Source organism: Thalassophryne amazonica, chromosome 6 (genome assembly GCF_902500255.1).
Source record: "Thalassophryne amazonica chromosome 6, fThaAma1.1, whole genome shotgun sequence".
Taxonomy (NCBI): Eukaryota; Metazoa; Chordata; class Actinopteri; order Batrachoidiformes; family Batrachoididae; genus Thalassophryne; species Thalassophryne amazonica.
Window position 1 is genome coordinate 59,607,359 of NC_047108.1, and position 21,216 is coordinate 59,628,574.

The following is a 21,216-nucleotide window of genomic DNA, read 5'->3' on the forward strand; positions in this document are numbered from 1 at the left end:
CAATTGAAAAATGTTAGCATTATGTTTCACAGTGAATTGTGTGTACATCTCAGGTTATTTGCATTGGCAGGCTAATAATAAGTAGTACGCTTGGTTAATCATGCAATCACAATGCCAAAGAAGCAAAGACAATTACATTTAGCTCCTTTTTCCACCATCACGAGTGCAGCCGACTACAGTGAATTCAAAAGTCACAGGGCCTCTGGGTTCATCACTATTTTGTGTCCCTTGAAAACATTTCCTTTGCTATCTGGTCTTATCTTCATAAGACCAGATAGCAAAGAATTTATTTATTTGCATTGTTCTTATTTGATTGTGCTGTGGGAATTTGCAGCTCATGTGTTGTTAAAGTTATGAAGATGATTTCTTTATTTGCATGTGTTTTCCCAAGTTCCAGTGTGATGAGCTCTCTCAGCCACTGCGGTGTTCTGGGAAAAAAAAAAAAAAAAATCTGTGTAGAATTGTGTTGGCTAAAAATAATTTAGTAAAACAGATTCCGCACTTCATTACAATTTAGACTATTCACAGTATTTGACAGAATGGTGGTGCAAGTACAACCCCAATTCCAATGAAGCCGCGACATTGTATAAAATGTAAATAAAAACAGAATACAATGATTTGCAAATCCTCTTCAACTTATATTCAATTGAATACACCACACTTATACACCACTACACTTATATTGCACTTTTCCATCTGATAATTCAAAGCACTTTACAATAATTCACCCCCAAGTTGAGGGTGCTGCCATGCAAGGCGCTCACTACACACCTGGAGCAACTGGGGGATTAAGGACCTTACCCAAGGCACTTCGTGGGCACTTAGTAGCTGGGATTTGAACTGAGGATCCTGTGGTCTCAAGCCCAACGTTTTAACCACTAGTCCATCACCTCCCGCTGTCTGCTTTTCCTGAGTTTAGCCAGAGGATTTTTAGAAATTTGTGCTTTGAACATTGATCACATGTATATGAACTTCAACACTGTTTGAAATGATCCTGCCTGTTCTCTGCATTTAGGGTCAAATCAGAACTCAACTGTAACACATTGACTGGTCCGTTCATCATCCAGGTGTCATTATGTACAACCCCAATTCCAATGAAGTTGGGACATTGTGTAAAATGTGAATAAAAACAATGCATTGATTTGCAAATCCTGTTCAACTTATATTTAATTGAATACACCACAAAGACAAGATATTAGCAGGGGTGGTGACCAAGTGGTTAATGCGCTTGGTTTCAGTTCAGAAGGCTCCGGGTTCAAATCCCACCCCTGCCACATTTCTCCATGTAATGTGGAGTTGCGTCAGGAAGGGCATCTGGCGTAAAACCTGTGCCAATTCAACATGCAGATCCAACTTGGATTTGCTGTGGCGACCCCGAGTGCAAACAAGGGAGCAGCCGAAGGGACTTACTTTTTACAAAGACAAGATATTTAATGTTCAAACTGATAAACTTTATTGTTTTTGTGCAAATATTTCCTCATTTTGAAATGGATGCCTGCAACATGTTTCAAAAAAGCTGGGACAGTGGTATGTTTACCACTGTGTTACATCACCTTTCTTTCTAACAACACTCAATAAGTGTTTGTGAACTGAGGACACTAATTGTTGAAGCTTTGTAGGTGGAATTCTTTCCCATTCTTGCTTGATGTACGACTTCAGTTGTTCAACAGTCCGGGGTCTCCATTGTCGTATTTTGCGCTTCATAATGCACCACACATTTTCAATGGGCGACAGGTCTGGACTGCAGGCAGGCCAGTCTAGAACCAGCACTCTTTTACTACGAAGCCACACTGTTGTAACACGTGCAGAATGTGGCGTGGCATTGTCTTGCTGAGATAAGCAGGGATGTCCCTGAAAAAGAAGTTGCTTGGATGGCAGCATGTGTTGCTCCAAAACCTGGATGTACCTTTCAGCATTGATGGTGCCATCACAGATGTGTAAGTTGCCCATGCCATGGGCACTAACACACCCCCATACCATCACAGATGCTGGCTTTTGAATTTAGCGCTGGTAACAATCTGGATGGTCTTTTTCCTCTTTTGTCTGGAGGACAAAAGATCCATGATTTCAAAAAAAAATTTGAAATGTGGACTCATCAGACCACAGCACACTTTTCCACTTTGCGTCTGTCCATTTCAAATGAGCTCGCGCCCAGAGAAGGTGGCGGTGTTTCTGGATGTTGTTGATGTCTGGCTTTCACTTTGCATGGTGGAGTTTTAACTTGCACTTGTAGATATAGCGACGAACTGTGTTAAGTGACAATGGTTTTCTGAAGTATTCCTGAGCCCACGTGGTAAGATCCTTGACACAATGATGTCGGTTTTTAATGCAGTGCCGCCTGAGGGATTGAAGGTCACGGGCATTCAATGTTGGTTTTCAGCCTTGCCACGTACATGTAGAAAGTTCTCCAGATTATCTGAAGCTTCTGATTATATTATGGACTGTAGATGATGGAATCCCTACATTCCTTGCAATTGAACATTAAGAAACATTGTTCTTAAAATTTTGGACTATTTTTTCATGCAGTTGTTCACAAAGTGGTGATCCTCACCCCATCTTTGCTTGTGAACGGCTGAGACTTTTAGGGATGCTCCTTTCATACCCAATCATGACACTCACAATTAATGTCCTCAGTTCCCAAACGCTTATTGAGTGTTGTTAGAAGGAAAGGTGATGTAACACAGTGGTAAACATACCACTGTACCAACTTTTTTGAAACATGTTGCAGGCATCCATTTCAAAATGAGCAAATATTTGCACAAAAACAACAAAGTCTATCAGTTTGAACATTAAGTATCTTGTCTTTGTGGTGTATTCAATTGAATATAGGTTGAAGAGGATTTGCAAATCATTGTATTCTGTTTTTATTTACATTTCACACAACATCCCAGCTTCACTGGAATTGGGGTTGTAGTCAGTGTGCTTCATTACTAAATAAAATTTCCTTTGTTCAAGGCAGCCCCACCCCATTCTCCTTGTGTGTGTGTGTGTGTGTATATATATATATATTGTAATGGTTTTATGCTGCAAAATTTACAGTATTTTTTTGTAAAGGCTTTTCTATAAGTTTACAGGCAGCCAGTCTGCTCTGTGTGATCCTGATCCCGTCAGATCTCAGAAGCTAATCAGCATTATTCCTGGCTAGTACTTGGATGGGAGACCTTTTCGGAACACCAGCGGCTGTGTGTATGTTTCTCCGGGTGAAAATGGAGTTGCGCCAGGAAGGGCATCCGGCATGAAACTTGTGCCAGTTACCAATGCGGATCTGGCTGTATCTGCTGTGGCGACCCAGTCCCGAGATGGGAGCAGCCAAAATGACAAGACACATTTCTATAAGTTTACAGAATTATTGCGGCAACCACAGCTGGACTTTTTTGTTGCTTTGATTTTTTTATTTTTCCAAGTTATTTCTGGGAGCATGCACTGATGCTTCACCACATCCAGAACACCATGGAACTGGGTCACAACCACCCAAACAGACAGCCGACACATTCCCACATATCTAAGGGCCCCTCCACACATAGTGTGAATTTGGTCGAAGTGTGCATGAAGCAGGAATCATATACAAAACATGTAAATTCATAGCTGCCTCGAATGCCTCATACACCTGTTGCTACAATTATTTGCGCACACCAGTGGCTGAAAGACAGAGTGTGCGCTGTGAGAGCCCATCGAACCCTCTCGCGGCAGGTGTCGGCCAAGTTCCAGGTGACACACAGGAACATCTAACACCACTTGTTTGGCACTAAGAAAATGTGCGGCCATTCGCACTATTAATATGATAACGGTCAGCAGACGATCACTGTCGAGCTGGATGTGAAATTTGTCTAAGTGCCCCACGACTGTGGAGTTGCCAAGTACACATGTGGCGTGTCAGAGTGTTGGCTCCCCCCACAATACGTGTTCGTGTGTCACATGCTCCCCCCTGCTCTCCCCCCAACACGTGCATGCATGTGGTTCGTGTGCTCCCCTGCAGGCAAGGTGCATCTCATCTGATCACAGAGTGACACATTGGTCTCTGTGGGCTGAACGGAGAGGGGCATGGCAGTTGTTGACAACTCTGGTCCTGGACATCAGAGCTGCAGAACACGCACCGTGTTTTGACAGACACGCACACGTGTGTGTGTGTGTGTGTGTGTGTGTGTGTGTGTGTGTGTGTGTGTGTGTGTGTGTGTGTGTGTGTGTGTGTGTGTGATTGCTGTCCTCACATCGAAATACATAAAAATATATATCATTTCTGCGATGGGCTGGAGAGTGCGCACATTGAGAGGCTGTTCTAGCTGGACCAGACCACCAGTTCATGTGGACATGCGATCTGAATGTCACGTCTGTCTGACTGGACAGTGAGAGGCGCGCCGCAGGAAAAATATGACAGTCCAACAGTACGACACATACGCCACTTTCAGTCACGTATTAGCAGAAATACACCGTACCAAATGCCGTTTGGTCATTCATCACAGCGCTTTTTTATTTTTTAGAAAATACATTTATCTGCTTATTGATTTAAGATTAGGCTTAAAACTTTCCTTTTTGCTAAAGCTTATAGTTAGGGCTGGATCAGGTGACCCTGAACCATCCCTTAGTTATGCTGCTATAGACTTAGACTGCTGGGGGGTTCCCATGATGCACTGAGTGTTTCTTTCTCTTTTTGCTCTGTATGCACCACTCTGCATTTAATCATTAGTGATTGGTCTCTGCTCCCCTCCACAGCATGTCTTTTTCCTGGTTCTCTCCCTCAGCCCCAACCAGTCCCAGCAGAAGACTGCCCCTCCCTGAGCCTGGTTCTGCTGGAGATTTCTTCCTGTTAAAAGGGAGTTTTTCCTTCCCACTGTCGCCAAGTGCTTGCTCACAGGGGGTCGTTTTGACCGTTGGGGTTTTTACGTAATTATTGTATGGCCTTGCCTTACAATATAAAGCGCCTTGGGGCAACTGTTTGTCGTGATTTGGTGCTATATAAATAAAATTGATTGATTGATTGATTTTAGTCATTTCATGTTCCTGTTATGAGACAGTGATTGTGGTGCAGTGGTAAGTTTTCTGTCTGGTAATTAGAGTGTGTGGGTTCAAATCCTGTAAGTGACATTTTTTTTTTTTTAACCAGGGTTATTTAACCGCGGGGTTCTGTATTGCCTTCCCCTTTATGTATTATTTATATCAACCCAGTGATATTCACTAATTATACAGCTGGTTTTTATTTTATTTTTCTCCACATCAGCAGCGCGATGTGGTGCAGCTCGTCCCACAGTGCGAGCAGCTGCAGCAGCTCACACTGTGTTCCTGCTCGAAAGACACCATCGCATGCATGAACCGTTGCACCAGGATTGTGCATGCCTGCCCAGCGGTGCAATGTTTTGTGGTGCGCTAATTCGAACTGTTTCACTGTAATTCTACCAAATTCACAACCAAATGTGTGAAGGGGCCCTAAAATAACCATGTATGCGCTGCAGCCAGGTGAAATAGGACGCTTCCTTGACCTTCTCCAGCTCCTGTGGTCCTCAGCACTCAGGAACCTGTGTGCTGGATCATGCACAGAGAAACACGCCACATGGCCAAAACGCCGAAGCTGATGCTCCCTCACAATGCAAGTGATCATCTTAGTCTTTCTAAGTAACTGTTTGACATAAAATAATTCTAACTGTACCCAAGGATCCTCCAAAGAGACCTAGTACCAAAGATATCTAGTTGATGTCTTGGGTCACTGGTTAGCATCCAAGTGTCACAACCATACAACAAGACAGGCAGCACAAGGACCCTCAAGACTTGAACCTTTGTTCTCCCACAAACATTCCAGCTTTGCCAAACACCTCTGTCCAGCGATCTCATGACTACATAAGCTCATCCCAAGCACCTCTCACTCAAAGGTGGAGGACTCTGAGACATGTCACATGTCACTGTGGAGAAGTGAATGTCTCTACAAGTTCAACACTTTAACCAACTATAGTGCAGCAGATAACTGAAACAATCATGCAAATGGTGATAAAAGTGTCAAATTTGGCAGAAATACTCCTTAGACACTCCTCTTTTGAAAAAAGAAAAAAAAAAAACGATTGGCCACTTGACTTTTCAATCGGTGGTCAGGTAGGGGTCAATTGAAGAATTACACAGACGTCAAAATTAAAAGATGCTCCAATCATATTGAAAAATATTACACATTATTTGCCTGATCATAAAGATTTCAAAAAGGTATAGTTTGGACTATCTGTGACTGAATTCTATGGACAGGATAAAAACAGCAAGAATGGTGACAAAGCTCAGTTTCATTTTGTACAGGGGTCAAAAATGAAAGTTGCTCTAATTTTGGTAAAAAAGTGATGCAAATTATTGGTTGAGCTAATAGGATTAATAAATGGAATAGTTTTGACAGTGTTGAATGCTTGGTCTCCAAAGTAAAGGTCCAACATCTATTGTATTCTATGACATGTGACATATGTTACCCTGTAACGTGATAAGTAAGGATGCTACATGGTCCAAGCTATTCCTTTGTGACCTTTTGACCTCTAGTGACCCAGAAAAAGGATCAATTTTACATAATTTGTAATTCAAAGGAAGGAGCACCTCTGACCAAACATTTTAAGGTATAGAACATGTGTCTAGCTCAAAAACCCGTGGAGTTATTCAAGTTTTAATTTGCCCTACCCCATTAATTTGCAGTAATTGTGACTTGGCTGAAAAAATGGAAAAGGGTTAATACTGCCTATATGCCCCGGCTGCAACTTGCAAACACCTCAGTTTTGAATGCCCCATGGAATACCCTTCTCAGAAATACTCAACCTCTCATTTTAAGCAAATAAACACCCCCTGGCTCTTGGACTATGATGCTTTTATCACCATTTGCAGGATTCTGCCCTAAATATTCTCTTATCTGCTGCACTACTACAGATATACTTCTGATGGCTGAGTCCAGGAAGTTGTTGAAAGCCTGGATTTTAATCTTGATCCAGGACAATTGCAAACCCAGACACTTCAATTTAAAAACTTTTTTACTGACAGTGTGTGAAACAATCTGAATCTTTTTTCCTCACATTTTGTACATCTCTCTGTCTCACACACACACAGACCTCATTCACTACATACCTACCTCAGACATCTCCTTTGTCTTTTCTGTTTGGGCACGCGTGTACTACCAAAAAAAAATGACTGTGTACGTGCGTGCTCAGTGCAGCGAAAAAAAATCATATCAGAAATGAGTCCAGTTTTCATTCCAGCTTCCTGCCAACAGCCTCCAGACAGCGCAGTGGATGTGTTTTGTGTGTGCGCGTGTGTTGTGTGTGTGCGCACACGCGCATGTGTAGGCGCGCGTGCACGCGCATGTGTGGGCGCGCGTGCATGCGCGTGCACAAGGATGTGTGCGCGTACATGTGCAAAGTGCAATGGTACCAAACATATGGAACCAAATTTGCACTCTAAATGGAACCAAACTTTAAATGCAATGCAACACAAATGGGATGAATTAATCCATGTTATCCATGTTGTAATCCATGTCATGCCGTTATAGAAAACAAAATATGGAAAAAGTGAAGTGCTGTGAATACTTTCTGGCTGCATCGTACATGCATAGGTTTTTCTCAGTTGCAGGAATAGTGAGAATGTGCTTTTCACGTGTATACAGGAGAGTCTTACTGTCCATATGTTGTTTGAGGAGTTTATGAGGTTTGAAACGCTTTCCTGGAGGGCTGCCAGCTTCTTCTTTACTGCCTCCTCTCTCCACAAAGCCTCCTGACAGAAAATAAACAGAAGAAGAAACACACAAACTGAGTCTGAGGATTTAATTTAAATCTACTGATTTTTACTCCATGAATGGAATTTCATAAAGTGAGTTAAAAATATTATTTTAACATGCCAAAACAATGAAATAAGAATTCAGATGAAGGTTAATTTGCCTACCTGCAAGCAGTCAGCTAACTGTTGGATGTCCTTTTATTTGAGAGTTGAGAGAAAAAAATAGAGATCAAATGATCAGGTTCACTCACATAACAACGTCCACCCCACCGTTTATTATTATTATTATTTAAAATGTGTACATTTTTTTACAAGAGGTGTTTGAAACTTACTGACTCCTTGACGGCGATGAAGCCAAATCTGTTTTGAAGAAATGTTTCATTACATAAATACAAAAATACAGATTGCAGCTGAGTCGGATGATGAAATATGGAATGTAATTATGGAGATATCGGAGGTCAGGCTTACTCTGTCTGCACAGCGACCTCTCGACATGTGTTTTTACGGAAAGTACTTTCAGTTTGAACTGAAAATATTTCAGTTTTTGCAGCTTGGATGAATGAGTTTAGTTTTGACATTTGACCTATAGAATAAGAGATCAAGATAGAAATAGCTGGATTAGTATGAACCAGAGGAACATCTCAATATTTTATGTCACCAGTGAGGTGTTTTATTTACCATTAACACATTTACCTCTTGTGTCTGTGCTCTTCGGTCCATGCTGCTTTGGCTCCACTTGTATCGCGGTAGATGCTTGTTTCTTTGCGTGGTTCTTTTCCGTTCTCGTCAGCGTTGCCTCTTCTGACCAAAATGCAACCTGAGGAAAGTGAGAGGAGTAAGTCCAGTGCACATTTGTAGAACTTATGCAAGTACAGTAATAAAAATTATCACATAATCCTCAAAATGTAAAAGCTTATACCCATTTACTGCCACTTGGCTCATCAGTTACACATGTGTTTGGTGGTGATGTCACAGCTGGATGTTGATTACCAGAGGGAGTATTGGGAATATTTGCATGAAGCATCTGTGAGCTGCTATATTTAACTAAAGGGGTCTTTGGTGAACGTCTTCTTTTGGAAGACTGGCCTGCAGACTTCAGACCACACAGGTCTGGGCTGAATGATCTCCTCCTCATGAACTCCAGCTGCCTCTTTTCCTTGAGTTCATTCTTGATGACACTTGCACCATGTTCTCTTGTGGGGCTGCGACAGGAAGTCACATTGTTGCGTTCTCGCAAGTGTTGGTGTTTCTCCGCCCTGGACTCTGCTATTTGTTCAAAGTCTTTCCCCAGAAACAGCTGTGTTGCATGAACGGCATGGGTATCCATGGCATCTCCGACAGCACCTCAAACCTTAAACAAATGATATAATATGTAAACAAGCCATGGCAGCTTTTTTTCTTGGTGAGGCGAGGTGAAAGCACAATCATTTAGTCATGAATTACATTTCCATCGCTTTCTATGTTCATATCACATACAAACAGATACAAGTAAAGATAGCGCTTATTGTATATTAACAGCTGAGTGGATGCTTGTCATTTGACTGGTGCATTGTATGTCACATGACATTGATTATTTGTCCCATTTATGTTGTATTGCATTTAGCATGCAAATATGGTTCCATTCCACACACTATGGGGGTGTTTGGCCTGCTTATGGCAGGAAATAGCAAAGCAATCAGAATAATGAAAAAATTGGATTCCTTTTTTGTGTTTGTCAGAGGAGTTTGCTCATTTGAGCCTAGTGTAGTGCATGAACAATATGGAGGTTATCAAAACTAGGGTGGTTTTGGACCAAATCAGTCACAGCATACAGGTGTTGGTGAGAAAGTGGCCCTGCATCCAAATACTCAGTTTGTACTATCATTGGTTAGGAACCCATCACCCAACCATTACTGTAGAATGTAGTAGAGGTAAGCGAGTGAGTATACGAGGTCTGTTAGAAAACTATCCAACCTTTTTATTTTTTTTAAAAACTATATGGATTTGAATCATGTGCGCTTGGATCAGCCAAGCTTGAACCTTTGTGCGCATGCTTGAGTTTTTTCACGCCTGTCGGTTGCGTAATTCGCCTGTGGGCAGGCTTTGAGTGAGCACTGGTCCACCCCCTCATCGGATTTTCATGTCAGGAAAATGGCTGAGCAATTGGAGCAGCGCTGAATCAAATTTTTCCAGAAACTGTGAGAGACAGCCAGGTGGAAACCATTCGGAAGATTCAGACGGCTTTCGGTGAGGATACTCTGGGCGTCACAGATTAAGGAGCGTTAAAACCGGATTAAACACGGCCCACAGCGGCAGGGTGTGCCGCGCTCCGAGCGGCCATCGACAGGCTGAAACGACCGGATCATTTCCAAAGTGAAGGCTGTGTTGATCCGGGACGTCGTCTGACTACCAGAGAAATTGCAGAAGAGTTGGACATCAGCACTTTTGCGGCACATTCCACTGTTACAGAAGATTTTGTAATGAAAGACGTGCGGAGGAATTTGTGCGTTGGGACGGAGCCCCAATGGCGCACAACAAAAAGCACGTCCGTGTTGGAAGTCTCACAGGACAAGTTGTGACATGCCCAGCTGTTACACAATTTCTCAGATACTCACTTGACTGAAAAGCCACCGAAACCCATCTGAATTTTCCGAATGGTTTCCAACACGGACGTACTTTTTATTGTGCGCCATTGCGGCTCCGTCCCGACGCGCGAATTCCTCCGCACGTCTTTCATTACAAAATCTCCTGTAACAGTGGAATGTGCCACAAAAGTTCTGATGTCCACCTCTTCTGCAATTTCTCTGGTAGTCAGACGACGTCCCGGATCAACACAGCCTTCACTTTGGAAATGATCTGGTCGTTTCAGCCTGTCGATGGCCGCTCGGAGCGCGGCGCGCCTTCCGCCACTGTGGGCCGTCTTTAATCCGGTTATAACGCTCCTTAATCTGTGTGACGCCCAGAGTATCCTCACCGAAAGCCATCTGAATCTTCCAAATGGTTTCCACCTGGCTGTCTCTCACAGTTTCTGGAAAAATTTGATTCAGCGCTGCTCCAATCGCTCAGTCATTTCCCTAACAATGAAAATCCGTTGAGGGGGGTGGACCAGTGCTCACTCAAAGCCTGCCCACAGGTGAATGACGCAACCGACAGGCATGAAAAAAGTCACGCATGTGCACAAAGGTTCAAGCTTGGCTGATGCAAGTGCACATGATTCAAATCCATATAGTTTTTTAAAAAAATAAAAAGGTCGGATAGTTTTCTAACAGACCTCGTATAATAGAGACACAATTCGGACCTACTACACCACCACTTTCTTATCTGTCCTTTGACCCGGGTGTTTACAGATAACGCATATGCACATACCTACAGATGTGGCACAAACATTTCTATTTTGCAATGACAGACTTTTTGTCCCCCATGGAGGGACGTAGAAATGTTGTTTGAGTGTCCATCAGTCTGAAAATCTGTACTCCCTATAACTTTTCAACTCTGAGATGGGTTTACCAAATCTGCAGCAGGGATGTGTCCCTTGAAGGTCCAGGTCAAGTTTGATGATGAGTGACCTTGACCAAATATTGAATGTCACAGAGGCAAAACTGGTTCAAAATTCTGTACTCCCTATAACTTTTCATGGATTTGAGACAGGTTTACCAAATTGGGAGCAAGGTTATGTTGCTTGAACATCCAGGTCAAGTTAGATGATGAGTTACCTTGACCAAATACTGAAGGTCACAGAGCCAAAAATTACATCTGTGTATGATGAACACTGACCTCTCTATAAATTTCCAGGGATTCCATTTGCAGCAAGCATGCATTCCTTGAAAATGTAGGTCAAGTTCTACTCTGGCACTGTAGCGTTCATGACCTTTTCACTCAAACATCCACATCTTTTCCAAACCAATAAAATCATGGCTTACACACAAATTGTTCTGAGTTGCCTTTTTTCTCTGAATGCAATCTCATCAGTGAAAACTTGGAAATTAGTCTTCACAGTGATTACAATGCCGTTTGAAGTTGCCACACATGGCTGCCTGAAAATATTGCCCACTCACAAATAGGTATGGGACTACACACATTTTTGCAATTGGGGATACAAGGCCTTCAGACCAATATCGCATTTTATTATTTAAATGGTTCCTGATAAATGTATATTTGTACAATGTCACTGCCCCTTGGATGCCACTACCATTTACATGTACGTCTGCTATCTTCTTTGAATTTTCCCAAGACCTTCTTCTTTTTCTATTCCCGGGTTCTATGTGCACCATAAGATAGCATAGTGTAGTCTGTTTGCACACTGTGGTTTTGGTAGATCATCTGGATACAGTTCAGCTACTATTACAGTACAACCCCTGGCAAAAATTATGGAATCACCGGCCTCAGAGGATGTTCATTCAGTTGTTTAATTTTGTAGAAAAAAAGCAGATCACAGACATGACACAAAACTAAAGTCATTTCAAATGGCAACTTTCTGGCTTTAAGAAACACTATAAGAAATCAAGAAAAAAAGATTGTGGCAGTCAGTAACGGTTACTTTTTTAGACCAAGCAGAGGAAAAAAATATGGAATCACTCAATTCTGAGGAAAAAATTATGGAATCACCCTGTAAATTTTCATCCTGCAAATTAACACCTGCATCAAATCAGATCTGCTCATTGACATTGACCCTATGCCATGACATTGACCCTATGTGTCTTTTTGCAAGGAATGTTTTTGCAGTTTTTGCTCTATGGCAAGATGCATTATCATCTTGAAAAATGATTTCATCATCCCCAAACATCCTTTCAATTGTCCAAAATATCAACATAAACTTGTGCATTTATTGATGATGTAATGACAGCCATCTCCCCAGTGCCTTTACCTGACATGCAGCCCCATATCATCAATGACTGTGGAAATTTACATGTTCTCTTCAGGCAGTCATCTTTATAAATCTCATTGGAAAGGCACCAAACAAAAGTTCCAGCATCATCACCTTGCCCAATGCAGATTCGAGATTCATCACTGAATATGACTTTCATCCAGTCATCCACAGTCCACAATTGCTTTTCCTTAGCCCATTGTAACCTTGTTTTTTTCTGTTTAGGTGTTAATGATGCCTTTCGTTTAGCTTTTCTGTATGTAAATCCCATTTCCTTTAGGCGGTTTCTTACAGTTCGGTCACAGACGTTGACTCCAGTTTCCTCCAATTCGTTCCTCATTTGTTTTGTTGTACATTTTTCGATTTTTGAGACATATTGCTTTAAGTTTTCTGTCTTGACGCTTTGATGTCTTCCTTGGTCTACCAGTATGTTTGCCTTTAACAACCTTCCCATGTTGTTTGTATTTGGTCCAGAGTTTAGACACAGCTGACTGTGAACAACCAACATCTTTTGCAACATTGCGTGATGATTTACTCTCTTTTAAGAGTTTGATAATCCTCTCCTTTGTTTCAATTGACATCTCTCGTGTTGGAGCCATGATTCATGTCAGTCCACTTGGTGCAACAGCTCTCCAAGGTGTGTTCACTCCTTTTTAGATGCAGACTAACGAGCAGATCTGATATGATGCAGGTGTTAGTTTTGGGGATGAAAATTTACAGGGTGATTCCATAATTTTTTCCTCAGAATTGAGTGATTCCATATTTTTTTCCTCTGCTTGGTCTAAAAAAGTAACCGTTACTGACTGCCACAATCTTTTTTTCTTGATTTCTTATAGTGTTTCTTAAAGCCAGAAAGTTGCCATTTGAAATGACTTTAGTTTTGTGTCATGTCTGTGATCTGCTTTTTTTCTACAAAATTAAACAACTGAATGAACATCCTCCGAGGCCGGTGATTCCATAATTTTTGCCAGGGGTTGTAAATGCCTGCTGCAAGTTGAAATGCCCTATATTTTTATTGTCATTGCATTTCTGCAATGAAAGTCCAAACAGCTATACATGAGTGTTTGGACGTAGGATGAGACTGAAAACATGATTTTCAGTGTCAAATTTCTACTGGGGCTATGTTGGGGCAACTAATATAATTTAGCCAGGGAACCAGGTGAATCTGAAGTCACGTTGATTTTCACTTTTTTTTTTTCAGCCAGTCACTTCCATGTAGGAACGGATCAGGGAAGCAACTGTACTGGGAATCACTGCCATGCAGCTTGGGGTCCACAATGAGGTCCATCTTTTGTTAAATGTGGTCACACCATATACATTTTGGAAACTGACAATCATGTTAACTCCACTTATAAATCAATTGCACATCTAGATTGCTTTGTATGGTAAACATGTGTGTGCCCAAAGGGACCTCATGATGCATTCTATTACATTTTTTGGCCACTAACACAGTCAGGACAGTCTGTACCAGTACCAATAAAAATGCTACAAAAACAAGGGAAAATACACATGGATATTGATGTGGAGTATCTGTACAAATTTTGGAGCTTCTGATGTGCATTGAATAGGAATTGTTTTTCTGAGTGGCACAAATATAATTTGTGTGGCATCTTATTGGATGTAAATAGCCACAAACACCTGAATAATTTCCTGCATTTTAATGTGAATTGTTGTATATAAATTTGTTAATGCTACATTTTTACATATATTTTTTAAGTTTATAATATATATTTACATTCTAAGTTATGAAAATGGTTCATTAAATATATTTCTGGTTTTCACAGTAACAAAACAAACTTTTTTCTGATTCGAATTTGATGTTGTGGGTTGAATATTGGCTCAGTGTTTTAATGCAGTATGTCAGAATGAAAGTGTGGTCACAGGTGAGGTTGTTCTGAAAACAATGACACCAAACAAGGTAAACAGTTTTTTAAAGGTAAATTATGAAGGTAAAATAAAAAGTAGTCAAAAATGCCCAAAAATAGCCAAGACTCCAGGGGGTTAAAGTGAAGTTGCTGGCTTAAAGCCATTTTGCATTCTTCGTGGACCACCTGTGAATTCCAGGACTCTGCCTGGCAGCAGTAAAGAAAAAGTGATTTCTCTCACAAACACAGCATCGGTCCAGAATCTGCAGTGCCTTTTGACAGAGGAGGAGGACTCAGAAGTTCTCAAAATGAGTGCATGTCCTTGCAAACTAGACAGTGGATACCCAATCCGGGCCTGATGGGTTGTGTTGGGTTCAGACAGATATTTTGAAATCGTAGTCAGGTTGGGCTGGGTTCAGTCATGAAAGCACAAAGACATACTGAATGTATGGAACTTTTGTGAAACAATGAAACCTCAGTCACTCATAATTAATGGCATAATATTGTTGTTAACAGTGTAATTTAGCATTCTTTTTTTTTGTCTTGGTGGTTGGGGTTTATTTTCATCTTGAGCAGAATGCTGAAGAGTCGGCATCTGCATCATGTGAAGCAGACCAGTTGGTCCCAGCACGCAGAGTAAATAAAAAGTCTTAATCTGACCTGTTGCATCCTTTCAGAAGAATTCATCATCACAGCCTGACAGAAACTGTTGTCCACATAACATACCCCTTTTGTTGGAAGACAATATCTGGAAATACTTTAAATCCTTATTGTGGAAATTGCTTGTGAATAAACAAAGAAGAAGGGTGTGTAAAAAGCTTGAGAGTAATTAATTGACACACACCTACATGTATTGACAATGACGGCCCTTGTACATTTAACATAAGCCTACATGCATGTGAGAGATTTTCGTCAACTTATAATTGCTATCTGTCTCGTTTGTCTGTTAACAGCAGAAACTGATTTGCAGCTTGGTGTCTGAAGTGTGGATTAGCAGAGTCCCACTCTTATGAAGCATTGCTTCATTTCGCTTTGCTGACAGAGCCGAGTCCAACTCTTATGAAACATTGCTTGATTTTGTTTCACTTACAGAGCTGAGTCTGACTTTTATGAAGCATCACTTCACTTTGCTTTGCTTTCAGCAGAGAGCAGTGTCAGATTAGTTTCTTTAAATGTCGAAGACGTAAAGCTGTTAAATCCATCGTTCTTAATAGTTTGCTCCATTTAGTTGTATTTATTCAATGAAAAGTTGTTGAGTTAGCCTTAACCATATTTGAAATAAAATAGGTGACGTAATTACACCATAGAAAATGAGTTTGTTCGGTTCACTCAGCGTACCACCAGCAGTACGCGTACCACAGTTTGAGAACTATGGGTCTAGCCAGTTCTATGCAGAGGCATTCTGGCCTATATTGACTTTGGAACTCAAAAGTGAACCGATAGGTCCCAGATTAATTCTCAGTTGAGAAGTCTATGTTCGGCCAGAAATTCTTGGATGGGGGGATACAGCCCCAGTAAACCTCCACCCTAGATCCACCCATGAGAACAATCAAGTCAGAAACTGCATTTATTAATGCGCACAAATTGTTGGACTGAAAAGTAGGACCTCTAAGTGCTGCAGTGACGGTTCATTTTGTCAAACTGTAAAGTGTCTGATATATGTAGAAAATACTTCAATCTTCTACTTCTTTTTGGTGATTGATATCATTACATTACCCAAACCATTATGAGCTAAAGTAAAGTATAATTCAATACTACAATTGTATCAGCTGCACTTGCACTGCAAACCATGTCGCTTTTTGGCAGTACAGCTATTTCATATGTGCAAGTGTTGTTTTAAAGAAATAAAGAGCAGCAGACTGTTGCCTTTTGATTCTGACCATAACCATGCTGACTATAAGTCTTCTAACCTTGACTATAACCACATAAAAAGTGTGTGCGCTCATGCAAGTCAAAATACAACCTCATAATAAGAAAACCGTGACTGACCTGACCTACTGAGACATCTCATTCAGCCATAAATCTCAAGCCGAGTGGTTCAGCAGCCATTCATTTTCTCACTCTTCTGAAATGGTGTGTCTGTGTTTCACATGTAGCTGCTTCTGTTGAGTATAATTTTACAGGAAGTGAATAGAACCACAACGTCATATGTTCCTCTATCTCAGCAGCCACTCGCGTCTAACTGCTGCCTTACACGGGTGGGCCCCAAGATTACACACAGACATGGTCGAGTCCCCCTGCATGTAGCCTGGGATAAATTCGGAGAGTTAAGACCTGCAGCACAGGGTGCATATTTGCATCTCGGAATCTTAAAATGTGATCTTATTTGTCATTAAAATAACTTAAAACTGCACTGTTTTTTATTTAGTGGTGTTTATTAGCAGAGATGGTGCATAGCAATCATAACTAACTGTGTATTACTGTATAATTACTGTATGTGCAACAAGTAATTGATTTGTTTTCATAAGCTCAGAATAAGCCCTACATATTAACACGGGAGCCGGCCCCCTCATGCAGGATGCCATGTTGCACCCCTGGTGATACAGTATAGCCCAAATGGGGCGTACTTACGGCATCTTTTGCATTTTGCAGAGTAGCCGGAAAACTGAAGAAAAAGAGGAGTCAGTGGTTTTTTTCTTATGCATTGTCTATTGGTTGTTAGTGCAGGGGAACCCTCATTTTTGTGAAATGGAGGATTGAACATGTTGTTTATGACAACAGAATGCAAGGGAGCATGAACCATCATCTCCAAAGAATGGAAAATGTGAAAGGAAAAAATTATCTGTCACCAGCGACACCATAATGCAATGTGCAGCCTCACCACTAGATGACACAAAATCCTAACGTCTCAAATATAACAAGAGCAATCCAAGATTTCTGATGTCTGCCAAACCGAATGCGGATCACCTCCAAAATTTAGTGAACTCTTCCAAGGCCTAATATCTATCTGTGGTGAAAATTACATCAAAATCTGTGGGGTAGTTTTGATGTAATCCTCCTAACAGACAGACAAATAAATAAACAAGAGCAATCAGAGATTTCTGCATGATTTCTGCAAATCCGTATCACCTCCAAAATTCAGTGGATTCTTCCATGCCCCGTGGTGCAAATTTGGTGAGAATCCATGAAGTAGTTTTGAAGTAATCCTTCAAAGCCTATATAAAGGGAAATCTTGATCCAGAATCTGGATCTGGATCACCTCCAAAATGTAATGGAGTCTTCCATATCTTCCATGTCCTAATATCTATCTGTGGTGCAAATTTGGTGAGAATCCGTGAAGTAGTTTTGACATAATCCTTCAAAGCCTATATAAAGTGAAATCATCCAGAATCCAGATTCGGATCTGGATCACCTCCAAAATTTAATGGAGTCGTCCATGGCGTAATCTGTCTTGAAAATTTCATCAAAATCCGTGCAGTAGTTTTGACGTAAGCCTGCTAACAGACAGACAGACAGACAAATAAATAAACGTCGATGATTTTATTATGTCTTTGACGGACGTAATAAAGGTTTATGTGGATATACATATTATATATATATATATATATATATATATATATATATTGAATGCATGGCTCCAGATAAACCAGTAATGCAAAACAGCTTTTCATGAATTAAATACCATTTGTGGCATTATAAGTCTAGATTTATGGAACACAAACTGAATGGTTAATTTTCAAGTTGCGCCGGCATGTTGAAACTGAGACTTCCGCTTAGGGAGCCTCGCTTGCATGTTTGGCGTCATTAGAAACAACAGTTTAGCTGTCAGATTTCCAGGCAGTGAAATGGCCACTGGAGGCGAATTTCACGCCGTATTGGTAAGTAATTTTGTTGCCATTGTTGTTGTTAACCCACAAGGAATGAGGAGTGTGAATGTCGATGTAAAGCCCCAGTCACACAGCACTAACGAAGGACATCGAAGCAAAACAAAACAAGAAATCTGGACTTACGTTGACTTTCGGAGACATCGTTTAACCATCGTCCAGCTTCGTTCCTGCAGATGCGCTTCGTCAGAATTTTCAAACTGTTGAAAAATGTGAACGAATCCCGACGACAACTTCAATTCGTCCGTATTCCGTTTTGCTTTCTGACTTGACAGTTTCTCATCGTTTGCGTAGTTCTCCTACCATTAGTTTGACTGTCGTCCAACTTCATCCAACCTCCCAAGTCCGACGTGACTCGTCCATTTGTGGGACGAAAAGCAGCGTTATCATACAGAAACAATAGCGGCAAACCACATCTCCCTAACCAGAAAGACTTGTGACGTCATCACGCATGTGCATAGGCGCTGCTCTAGCAGCAACTTGAAAATCATCTATTGTCTGATGTCAGCAGGCAGTTCATTCTAGAGAGCAGGAGGACAGTCAGACAACCCTAAAAATACAAAACAGTAATACATTATACATTATATTACAAAATACAATACTATAAAAAAGTCAGAGTCCGTGGAGACATTCAAGTCCAGACTAAAGATGCAACTATTCTCACTTTCGTATGGCTAGCCATGCTGATGTAGTGCTTCCTCTCCTTTTAATTCATATTTTTAAAGGCGGAAAAGTCTCAGCCTCACTACATCTAAATTCTGGGTCTATTAGTGAAGCACAGGGCTCGCTGCCCTGAAAACCTTGAAAACCTTGACTGACTGCTGTGAACTAAGGCCTTAGGTGCAGTTATTTTCCACTCTTTTTCTCTCTGTCTGAGGCACTGAGGAGACCTTCAATAGATGCTGGCTCAGCATCCCAGGGCACTGGACTGACCTCGGGATGCTCTACCTGTTGCAGCAATGACTGGAAGTCCAACCTGTTCGGGACCTCTCTATTCTGGAATTGGATGCACATAGATGCACTCAAAATGGACTGCATTTTAATTTCAATTGAGGACTTTTGTTGCTCTTCTGTTTTATCTGTGTCTGTTTTCCGTTTCTTCTGCTTGTTCAGAAATTCTTGTAAAATTTGTGCAATCCTTGGAACTGTTAGAATGGCCCAAGCAGTGGGTCACCCCTCTCAGTCTGGTCTGCTTGAGATTTCTTCCTCATTATCACCATAGGGAGTTTTTCCTTACCACTGTCACCTGTGTGCTGACTCAGGGGGGTTGGAAAGGTTAGAGCTTACTCGTGTGAAGTGCCTTGAGGCAGCATTGTTATGATTTGGTGCAATACAAATAAAATAAAATAAATTGAACTGAAACCTCTGTAGCATGCCTGCTGATGTTTTTTTCACCATTGTGAAGTGCAGGTTGCACAAGTTACAAAAACTTTACAAAGACCTTCAAATATTCAATATTTAACACGTCAAGAAAGTCTTGAGGACTAATTCCACATTCACAGTTATGGTCAGAAGTTTACATACACCCATCATCAGCATGAATGACAGTAATTTTGGCCTTTTAATGATGTCCTTGATCTGGTCTTTTGCCAGGGTTGAATGATTGTACAGCATTCATCATTAATGACTTTATAAAACAAGAATTGGGTGCACAAGTTTGAATTTATTTTGGATCTCCCCTAATCCATACAGGCTCAAGTATATACATACATTTATTAAGTCTTTTAATAAGTGGTGCTGAAGGTTCTACAATGTCTTTGTGATAAGACAGGGCCTACTAACTCCTCGGTAGTGGTCATGATTGACTACAACTAGCAGTTTCTCTATGCCAGCATAAAAATGTGTTTGACAGCATGCATTGGACTGACCAATACTCAGAACAATGGGAAAGTTGAAGGAAGTCTGTGGAGATTTAAGATGGAGACATTTGATTTCCTCTATTAATTGAAATCCGACCTCTGCACTGACCAATTGTATATTTGGGTGATTCTTTAACTACGGGCACTATTGGCCTTGTAAATGTAATTTCCACCACACCATTGCCTTACAATATAAAGCGCCTTGGGGCAACTGTTTGTTGTGATTTGGTGCTATATACATGTGCTCTGATGTCACTGTTTATCTCCATAGAAACTACCCAAACAATCTTTCATACAAACTGTTTAAAGGGACATTACAGTGTTGTGGTGGAAATTACGGCAATAGTGTGGGACAGCTACATTTTGTTTAAAAAAAAAATCACAATAGTTGTATGACATTGAATACCCCAATTATGTTTTGATTATTTTACTGATATTTTATTCAGAGATTTTAAAACATTAGAAAAAACATTTCTTTACCATTCATTTTTATCATTGAAGATCAAAAGTCTGGGTGTGGGACAAGCACAAAACGGCAATATTTGCATATAATGATGCTGAAAAAAGGTGGAAAAGTCATCATAGACTACTAGAACAAATTTCTTAACACACTTTCATTGTAACGATAACTATAAAAGTGTGAAATTTCCCTTTTTCTGTTTTTCATACAATATGATCAAAGGACATAAGTGCCCGTAGTCTAAGAATCACCCATTTACTTAAAGTGCCATCGATTGGATTTATCCTTAAACAACCATTCACCCTATTGAGGTTTCAAATCCCAAGGTAGCAGCACAGTGAGAAGACAACATGGAGAATTGCCATAAGATACTCAGATGATGCTGCAATTTAACCGCTGTACACAGGCAATAGCATCAACTTCGCAAGGTAAAATGTTTTTTTTCTATCGTGTCTAAAAGTCTTGTGAACACATTATGCAATTCTCTAGACGTTGTTATTGTGTTTGTAAACACTCAAGATTTCCTGAAAGTAAAATGAATCTAATCTACAGTTCCTGTTGGGAAAGTGTAGTGACACGGACCCACAACAGGGGGCGTAAATGAACGGACAATAGAAGGAGTTAAATTAGAACACTTTACTGTTGT

General features: G+C 40.8%; 1 protein-coding gene across 2 annotated transcripts in view; it reads right to left on the bottom strand.

Moving 5' to 3' along the window:
• Nucleotides 1–16,531, bottom strand: part of LOC117512236 (TRAF3-interacting JNK-activating modulator) — a 33,349-nt gene extending 16,818 nt beyond the window's left edge. Inside the window, exons 1-7 of one of the 2 annotated variants that reach the window (XM_034172231.1) lie at nt 16,417–16,531; nt 8,639–9,063; nt 8,413–8,536; nt 8,188–8,302; nt 8,052–8,079; nt 7,885–7,914; nt 7,621–7,716 (exon numbers count right to left, since the gene is read on the bottom strand). In XM_034172231.1, the coding sequence (XP_034028122.1) occupies nt 7,621–7,716; nt 7,885–7,914; nt 8,052–8,079; nt 8,188–8,302; nt 8,413–8,536; nt 8,639–9,063; nt 16,417–16,438 (840 nt within the window). In that variant the 5' untranslated portion in view covers nt 16,439–16,531. Of the gene's footprint in view, nt 1–7,620; nt 7,717–7,884; nt 7,915–8,051; nt 8,080–8,187; nt 8,303–8,397; nt 8,537–8,638; nt 9,071–16,416 lie in introns of both variants that reach the window. The other variant, XM_034172232.1, reaches the window with a different exon arrangement.
• Between the last annotated feature and the right edge of the window lie 4,685 nt (nt 16,532–21,216).